Raw genomic sequence first — 10,004 nt, forward strand, 5'->3', positions numbered from 1 at the left:
GCCTAGGCCTGAAATCTTTCATGCCCTAAATGCAGCCTGTCATGACCATGGTTCAGCTCCCTTTTCAGTACAAGTTAAAACTTTAACTTACAAGGGTAGTTGTAGAGAGTTTTAAGCTCATTTATGTCTGGGGAGATAGGAGTCAGATCCCTAGGAATGAGTACTCAATTCTTGCCCAATATTCTACTTTCTCTCAGATCTGTTGTTTTCCAGAGTTTCAATATTTGCTGTGCCTCCACTTAGAACTAATTTGCCAAGGGGGAAAGTCAAGGTTCAGGACCCAGTATTCAGTAACTGCCCCTTTCCTTTAAGGCCCATTATTCTTAGAAAAGGATTTGTTGTGTTGTTAATCCTTGGCTAGTTTTGTTCCCACCTCCTGAGCTGCACCTCTCTCTGGTTTTTCTTTGGGGACTATCTTGTAGGAATATTATTTTACATTACCCTTCAAAATTAAACTTTATAATCATGTGAATCAAAGGTATTTGGATTCATATTTTTGAACCAACAACGAAGGCCTTATAGCCTTTAAAAAATCCTTTTAGATTAAGAGTCAACACTTGTAAATTGGCCTGTTTTTTTTTTTTTTTTTTCAGTGTGTGAAGGAGAGTAGACTGTCCAGGATTCATTTATTTTTCAGTTGCCTTTTCCAAAGTGTGATAAAACAAGGATAAATTGAATAATGAATATTTGAAATCCAAACCAATTTATCTATAGTGGATATCTTATCTATTAATATCACAAACATCTCAGTTGCCTCCATCTGTCTTACAAATTTCTTTCAAAAATTGAAACACAATTAATTATACCTTATTAATCTCCCCAAAGCAAAAAAATATATGTACCGTTCATCATACAAAAGTTACAGCTGTGTGACTTCCTCAATAAATGAGTTCCTGCTGTGACGGGTCTCCCTGATGCGTCTGATTGTCCTCCGCCGGGAGGGCTGGGGAGCGGGCAGTCTGTCGGCCTTACCTATCCTGATCTGACCTTGTTGGGGAGTGTCCCCTTCCCTTGCTGCTGGTTGAGAAGGGCACGGGGGCTTAAGACCCTGACAGGACCTAGTTTTAAACTTTGAGATAGCATAGGACAAACCCTATAAAATTCATTTTCTTTTCCCCAAAATAATGGAAGATCCTTTTGAAACTTAATATCTTCAGTTATCAATATTACTGCATTATGGAGCTAGTGCAATCCTGCAAAGCCTTGGTCAAAATGACAAGGCACAATAAAAAAAATTAAAGTTATTATATGAACAAGAGAAGTCATTGAAGATAATTTAAGGCCTTAAAGTGAAGTAATCAGTCTAATTTAAAGCTGAAGTATAAACCATAAATTATCCACCTGAAATGCAAGCAATATGCTTTTTCAGCTTCTGTTCTGTGGACAAGAAAACAGAAACAACTCTTGCTTATGGTTTGTGTATTAGAATCCTTCTGGACCTGGAGGAGTAAAAGTCAATTCCTTTGTTTTCTACTGTTCATGGAAGATTTCAGGACTGCTTTAGCCGTTTGCGTGGAATGCCAAACTGTGGACGCTGTGCAGATACTAATGCTTGGAAGGCTTCTGCTACTAAGTGAGGGTGAGACTGAATCATGGACTTCCACCCTGATGTTTCCATTATGTCGGTTGCTTGGTTGCTGTTCCAGTTTTTCCCATCTTTACACCCAAGTTGTCGAAGTACACTGCACCTATTAATGAAGTCTATGGCTTGTGCTTTCAACTGTTCTGCACTGTGCAAATCTGCAAGGACAAGGGTATCAGCAACATTTTCTACTGAGAGGTTACTACACAAAGCTTCTTCACATATGACCTTCAGCCATTCCAGTGCATATTTTTCTGCAGCTGCCAACAAGTTGTCAGCCATTTTATCAAGATTTGGTGCTTTCCCTCTGTAAACGAATCTCATCATTTCTTTAAAAACCTCAGGGTCCAAATCATTTATTTCCACTTGATTCTTTTTGCTTTCTTCCATTTCATGTTCAAACATTGCATTAAAAACTGGGGATCGAGCTGCAAGCACAGATTTATGAGCTTTAAATTCTTGTCCTCTCACAAAAAAAACTGCAATCTGTATATCTTGTGTTTTCCCAGAGATTACCTAAATCTTCTGCTAGTCGACATTCAGGCACCTTCAAAGTATTTGTATTCATATGTCCTGATATGTTTTCTGAATCTTGAACCACACTCACCTCACAAAATAATGTTAGCTTGTCATCTGGTCAAAGACCATTAGCTTCATCAAGCAACAAATCCCTTCTAATGAATTTTTTAAATCCCCAGTCCTTCCCTTGCACAAATCGATATGCTCTTTGGCTTTCCATTGCTTTTGTTTCTTCCCTTTTAGCGTTCAGAAGGGAAAATTTGAATTTTGCTCGAACTTCACTTTTGGGGCAGCTGACTAAAAGCAAATATAAGGACAAGTAGTCTTTACTTTCATCATCTAATCCCTTTGGGTTTACCCTCAGGCACCATTTCATTTTGTCACTTGGGCCAGATAAAAATGTTGAACTTTTTAAACACTTCACCCATCTCCTCTCGACAAAAACTGAAGTTATTAATAGTCCACATGTAGGAAAACTTTACTACTTTAACCTGGGTGTAACATCAGCTTTCTGCTATAGGACCAGTACACATATCTCCAGGCAGAGGTGGGCTGGGTTCCCTGAGACTTTGCCACCTTATTGTAGTCTTTTAGGATTTATGCAGTAACCCACACAACTGAGTACTTTACCCGGGCGTGTGGGACGGTGGCAAGGTGTCCTGGCCTCTCTGGTTGCCGAGGTGGCCCCAGGAGCTGAGGTTGTGTCAGCGGCGGGGGTGATGGTGGCGAGTCCCTGTGGTGGCCGCCTCTGCCTAGCCACATCCCTCCTCCCTGGTCCACCCTCCTTCCCTATCTGCCGCTCCTAAACTTCGTAAATTGGGCTCTGAACAAAACAGTATTAAAAAACTTTGTAGTTAAATAAAATAGTTCTAATCAGAAATTTTAACTTAGGTGTACAGAATCAAAATCAGGAGCTAAAAAATGCAGAATTAAAAAAAGCCCCAGTTCCTAGAAGAAAAAAAATGGAATGGCCATTAATGGAAGCAGTGTGAGAGGGTGAGAGGGGTGAGAGAGGAGAGAGAGAGAGAGAGATAGAGAGAGAGAGAGATCAAAACACTTTTTCTGTGTTGCAGTGCCACGGAGAAGTTAAAAAAAACAATTTTTTTTTTCTAGTCTCAGGTTGATCTCCTATTGAACTGGGCCTGCTGACTTCTGAAATTTACATTTGAATGCAGGCTTCCCTATGATCAGGCCAGGGAAATTGCTGCCTAGGATTTTTTAACTCTTTTTTTCCCCAGTTGAGAATTTGACCAGATTTGGATGCAGAAAATAATGAAGCATTATCTCCCGATATTTTAAATATGGGGATTGAGACATGCCAGTGGCTGTTGGACTGATTAGAGTTAATTTTCCTCTCAGTGACAAACAGGTTAGATTTTTGCTCCATAGATTAATTGAGATTAAGAATTTGAAATAAGACTCCTTTTTATATGATTTTGGGTTGGGACCTCACTCAGAATAAAATGATACTAATTAAAATTTTGATGATCATTAAGTTAAGGGAGGACATTTACCAACTAGTTGTACCCTTAAAAATCTCTTCAGAAGGGGAATATTTGCCTGATGCTTTTGTTAGGTATAAAGCAACCTTTCTCTCCCGCTACAGGAACCCAGCCTCCCAATCCACCTGTCAATCTGCCCTTAAGCCCGCCTCTCCCGTTACAGGAATTTCCGGCTTACATCGCCATAACCTTCCTGCCTCCCACATTATGTTCCAATATGTCATTGGTCCATCAGTCAGTCTGTAATAATTCTCCTCCGCGATTGGTTCCTCCCAGCCAGAGAAATTCCAATATCTGACAAGGAACCCTGGGCCATCTTTCTTCTTTCCCTTTCCCCTTTCCCCCGAGCGGACAGGTTTTGACTGCATAAAATAAAGTTGCTCGTGTGGGACCTGTATCTGTGGATATTTTGGTTATTGACGAACCAAAACTTCCCCCGAACATCTAACTAACATCTGGTGCCGAAAGACCCGGGATGGGTTTTTTTCCGCTGACTAAGCAAGCAGAATCCCATCTGATTTCTCCTGCACCCGAAGATTCAGGCTCACCTTCCATTTACAGGATGCCCAGTTCTCTGCATACAACACTGGACTCCAAAATTGGTGAGTTCCCCTTAGGCAGGCCCCTGACCATTTAAACACACCTCAGCCACCTGCAGTCCCCTCAGTCCCCTCCTTATTTAAGAAGCGGCTGCCCCCAGTTTCCTCCGCCGGCTCACAGTCTTTCGCTGCTCGCCCTGTGGCTTCACCCCTTGCGGCTCCTGCCACTCAACTGCTGAGGTGTGGGGGTACCTCCTTGGTCCTCATAATTGGTCTTAGTTGTTGGGTGGATGTCTGAATTTTATGGTGCTATGATTCTTTCTCAGGGTTTGAAGCTCACTCTCTTCTGCCTATACTTGTCCCTCTCGCCACTCTGTGGCTTTTTTTCCCCCCCCCTCGTGGCTCTTGCTCGAAATTCTGGCCAGGTCTTCAAACCCTCTCTCGGCTTTTTGCCTGGTTAAACATTGATTTCAGGTGACAACCGAATCACTGTTTTTAACCTCTCGTTGCCTGGCACTGTGGATTCTGGGACGCCAAATCCACTACCCAGGTGGGTCTCAGATTACCATGGAATTCAAAACATCCAACCCAGAAAACTCGCCCCTGAGATGCTTATTAAATCATCTCAAACCCCTTCACCTATTCCCTGAATCAGAGCTAAATTGTCCTTTAGATAGTAAGTCAGAATGGTCTATTTATGACACCCTAAATTCTAGCTTTATACTAGGTAAAATTGTATACCTAATTATGCTAGTTATAATTAAGTACATATATGGGCAACCTGGTGAATGGAAAGGAACTTTTCCCCTTCTTGTTTTTCCTTTCTTTCTTGCTAAACCTCTCTTGGCTTCTCCCCCACCTTTTAAGCCTTCTTTCCCTTCCAAGTTCATCTCATTCTGTTTCTCCTTCCGCTCCTCCATTCAGCCCTCCAAGTTCCCCAACCACGCGGTCTCCTACACACATTCTAGCTCCTTTACTGGAGGTGGCTGACACGGAGGGAGTAAAACCTGAACACATTCTCTTGGCTAATTCCTTATTTTCAAATCTTTTCTTTCTTATCTTAGCTCTCCCTACAGACTCAAGAAATTAAAAGGACCTAAGCATCAAGTCTCTGCTAGAACATAGTAGCCCCTTTCAGATACAGATCTCAGTTAAGGGTTACATTGAAATGTAAATGAAGAAAGGCTCAGTAGGAGACCAGTCTCAAACCCAAGAAAAAAAAGTGTCCATTTTAAATTTCTCCTGGGCTACAACTCAGAATACTTTTCTCCATTTTAACTTTTCTCTCCTTCTCATTTTCTCATGCATTTGTTAATAACCACTATCATTTTTCTTCTAGGACTTTATTTTTCTTAAATGCTGTATTTTTGAGCTCACAATTTTGATCCTACAGACCTAAGTTAATGATTTTTGATTGGTTCTTTTTATCCAACTCTAGAGTTATTTTTGAACATCCATTACATTGCAATGGAGATAAATATTACAAGGCCTTTGCTTTTGTGTTAAATATAAGCATGCATAAAAATTAAATTTTTAAAAATCGATCCAAATATTTTTAATTCACATGATTTAATGAGGTTCAATTTAAATTGGGTATACTAATAAAAGTAAAATGTCATTAAAATTAACTCACAAGTCTCTAAGTGATAAAACTAATAAAATATTAATGCTTATAAAATGTCTAACATCAATTTTTCTAGGAATTTTCTTCAACAGAAAAGAGACAGCAAATACTATTGGTACACTTGTCTAATATCTTGGTTTTTCTACAATAAGGTGAGAAAATTGAAATCAACATGTATGGGATTACTCAAATATGTTTGTTAGAGACATCTAATTAATTTATAAGGTTATTCCAAGGAGTAACATTCTTAAAAACATTATTCTTTGTATATTAAATGTGTTCATATTTTTTCAGGTATACAAGCCTTTAAAGCAGAAAATTTATCAATCTGCTGTTCTCCAAATTAAACTTGTCTTTAATAGTAACCCTATCATTTAATATTCTGTTGTAGGACCTGTCATCAATAGGGTATATGTAAAATAACATTTAAGAAAGAGTGTAATATGCAGTAGCAAAAATGGAACTCAGCCAAAATTCAGGATAGCTATTGCACAAACTGAATGTTTTACTGTTGGTAATTCCATTTTGTATTTTCCTTGTAAACTCTAATTGTTGCCTGATCAATATTTTGCAGAAGTACTGCTTCAAGAGCAAACACTGTAAATTAACTTGGAATAGTAAGCCATCACCTATAGAACAGATAATGTAAACCCCAATTAGATAAAAGGGGGTAAATAACTGTATAGTTATGGACATTAAAGCTAAAGCCCAGTACTCTTACTTTATGACTGGTGAAACTGACTTGCTTGATGGTTAAGATCAAACTTAAAGATAGAAATTAAATACAGAGGCCAAGAAAAACTCCATATTTGGGTCTTGCCCTCAAAGTCAGCCTGAACCCAGGGAACAAGAGGACTTCTCCAAGGAGCTTTGCAACTCTGGGTCACACAACCTCCTGAGCAAGGAGATTGATGAGACTGCTAGAGAAAAAGCCACTCAGTGAATCTGCTGCAGAGGAGGGTCACAGAAAAAGGGAGACATCCCTGGCACTTTCAAGGAAAATCACATCATCGAGAAGACCCTGCCTAACCAATTGCACTAATGGAGCTAAGAAACTGCTCTTAAGTTCTCTATGAGTGACCCCTGTGGAAACTTAGCTGACTCTTTTAACAGACTGGAACAGGTCACTTTGACCAGCTTGATCTTAAATACCTAGCAAATCAGTTAAAACCAAAGTATAGCCATTCTTGGTCATTTAAAAATAATAGTAACTATCAAGAGAAACTGCTAGAGTCAGAAGTTTTTAGTCCGTTTAAGGCCTACAGACACAGGTGGGCTTAATCTATGTTTGCTAGTAACAGAAGTATAGAGACCTCTACTAAATGTTGTGTTCACATTCCTGATGACCTAGACAATGTTGAAGCTCCCAGATGAAGGCCTGTCCTCTCCAGCCTCTGCTAGGCCTTGTTATGGGAACAACTTCTCAGTTCTTCCACCACCTGTCTTTACTTCCATGTCAATTAATCAACTTGTATTGCAGAATTATCAGGATCTCACAAAAATTGGAGCCTGACTGCAGATGTGCCTCCAGGATTGGAGCCTGGCTGCAGATGCGCCTCCAGAGAAACTATCAAGTATCGCATTCCCTCTGCCCGCAGAGAGAGACACGACAAACGTCTGAAGCTTTGGAAGTTTACTGTGCACAGTCTTCCTTTCTTTCCCTCTTTTCTATCCCCTTCTCTCTTTTCTTTCTCTCGCTCTCTTTCCCTCTGCTTAACTCTCGCCTGCTCCGGTCGCTCCGCTTCTCATGCTCGGCTCACGCCTGCTTCGGCCACTCCGCTTCTCCCACTCGGCTCTCACCCTCACTCGCACTCTTCTTCCTCACTTCTACTTTCCCCTCCCAGGAAGTTACCAAGCTTATATACACTTCAACCAATCAAGGGAGAGTACACGAGGTAAACGGCGAACAGCTGTAGGTATAGAATAGGCACACGAGAAAGGCATGCACTAATCACATTGTTAACTAGCTAATACTGTATAGCCAACCACTTTTGGCTCAGCGCCAGGCGCCATCTTGACCGTGCCCAAGGCTGGGAGTCCCGGGTACCCCGACAATTCCCCCTTCTTTATTATAAATTTAAGGCTCGGGACCGTGTCTGTCTTAGGTTGAGTGGTCAGCATATGTCCTTACCCGTCATCAGAGTCTGCAGAGCATGCTGCAGCTCCTGTCTTAGGTTGGTACATAGCCACCTCCTTCATTACCCATCTCTGACTACCGGTCCAGCATCGAGAGCCATACTTGTGGGGAGCTGCCGGCCTTTAGGGTGGTCATGGCCTGATGAAAGATAATCCAATCCCTCTGTTGGCTGTCTTGTAGGTGCATGCCAAAACAAATGAAGAGAAGGGAGCCAAGGCAAAGGAGCACTATCATAGCTCCTAAGCCTGCCCATTGTTTGACAAAACCACAAATAGAAAAAACTATTTAGACATATTAGATACAGAAACAATATGCACCCTAGTAAAATTAGCTTTGACAATTTCAGCTCTCAGTTTTGAAATAAGACCATCAAATCGATAAAATAGGCTGACAATTTTCTAGATAACCCAGCTGCGGTGCTGGAAATATCATATACAATAGGGGTAACACAAACAGTTCTTAAGGAATAAACGCATCCCAGTCCCAAAAGTTCTTGCAAGATATCCACTTGTTCTTGTAGTAAGTTCATTCTTTGATTTACAAGAGGTAAGCCTGTTGTTAGATGCTGGTTTAGGGTCTCTATAGTCTGTAAGGCTGCAGCTGTATTTTCGGCCAGGTAATTTTTGTTACTATATGGTTGTGTCAATGCTACTGCTGCAGAAGCTGCAATGGCAATGATCACAGCTACTGTGATGCCAAAGTCTTTTCTGTTTCTTGATAATAGCACTGGAAATTCTGTATCTGTAACAGAAACTGGGACTGGTAGAAAGGTAGGAATGTGCATCAGAATTGCACAGGTGGCAAAAGAACCATTCCAGCATTGTGAGAAATAGCACACGGTTAGTGAGCAGTTAAAAGTTGTGTTATTAGAAGTACCAGTTAGCAGAAACATAAAAGGAGAAAATACACAAGCTGACATGGGAGAAAAGGCAATATTTCTGGTACAGTTAAGGTCAGCAGAACGAGTTGTCCTACTCTGGGTCTGATCTGCAGCATAATTTCATCGGCAAAGAGCAAAGGTTCCTCCTGTTAAGGCAAAGAAAGGCTGTAGATCGGTATATCTTTGTCTAGAAATGAAAAATAGCCAGTTATTGAAAGGATTTTTCACGAGTTGGGCGATCAAGAACAGTATGATTTGAAAAATTATCGGTAGAATTAACAGACCTGTAGAAGAAATGGTGGGAAATGGGGGGGAAAGGAAAAAAAAATATGTTAGTTAGAAGTAAAAGATATGGCCAGGCTCTAACAATAGCCCATAGGTACCGGGTTTGCCTTTCCATCTGAGTTTTTGTTATTGAGGGAAGGCTCAGGCTCATCACTGCAAGGAGGAGCAGCATCACTTGCATGTTGTACAACTCTGATCAGCCTTTCTGGAATCCAGACTGGAGTCTGTTGATCCTGTGGGAAGATACAAACAGACCCTCAGACCCAACGAAGGACTGGGTCTGGTCCTTTCCAACAACCTGTCAGGATGTCTTTCCATTTTACCCATACTTGAGGAGTATCATGGGGATTATAATGCCGATCAGCTGCAGAGTGGCCGTCCCTATCCAAGGTTAAAAATTTAGAATAAAGAGAACTAAATTAAGTTTATCTTTAGGAGACTTGTAGGAGGCTCCTATTCCCCCTTTTTGTTTATTTAAACAATTTTTTAAGGTAAGATGTGTTCTTTCTACAATGCCTTGTCCCTGAGGATTATAGGGGATGCCAGTGACTGATTGGATGTTAAATGTAGAAACAACCGAAAGCTTTTGGAAGTATAAGCAGGGCCATTATCTGTTTTAATAACTTTAGGTATGCCCCAGCTAGCAAATGCTTGTAGGCAGTGTTGAATGACGTCTTTTACCTTTTCTCCGGAATGAGCGGAAGCCATAATGACCCCTGAAGCAGTGTCTACTGACACATGTACATACTTGACAGTACCAAATTCAGGAATATGGGTTACATCCATTTGTGAAATATGATTAGGTAGCAGTCCCCTGGGGTTAACTCCAAAGGATTGTACTGGGATTAAAGGAGCACAATGTTGACAATTTTTTACTATTTGTCGAGCCATACATTTAGAGATAGGAAATTTTCTACTCAAGGTAGTGGAATTTAC

The 10,004-nt window shown here is 40.7% G+C and overlaps 1 protein-coding gene across 1 annotated transcript; it reads right to left on the bottom strand.

Annotated features, from left to right (window-relative positions):
- Positions 1–949: 949 nt before the first annotated feature.
- LOC124973293 (speckle-type POZ protein-like) lies at positions 950–2,602 on the bottom strand. The gene is made up of 2 exons (XM_047537302.1): positions 2,470–2,602; positions 950–2,398 (listed from the first exon to the last, which is right to left on the bottom strand). Exon 2 carries the CDS (start codon positions 1,985–1,987, stop codon positions 1,490–1,492), a length of 498 nt encoding a protein of 165 aa, XP_047393258.1. The 5' UTR covers positions 1,988–2,398; positions 2,470–2,602; the 3' UTR covers positions 950–1,489.
- Between the last annotated feature and the right edge of the window lie 7,402 nt (positions 2,603–10,004).

Source organism: Sciurus carolinensis (assembly GCF_902686445.1).
Source record: "Sciurus carolinensis chromosome 14 unlocalized genomic scaffold, mSciCar1.2 scaffold_115_arrow_ctg1, whole genome shotgun sequence".
In the NCBI taxonomy this organism is placed as follows: Eukaryota; Metazoa; Chordata; class Mammalia; order Rodentia; family Sciuridae; genus Sciurus; species Sciurus carolinensis.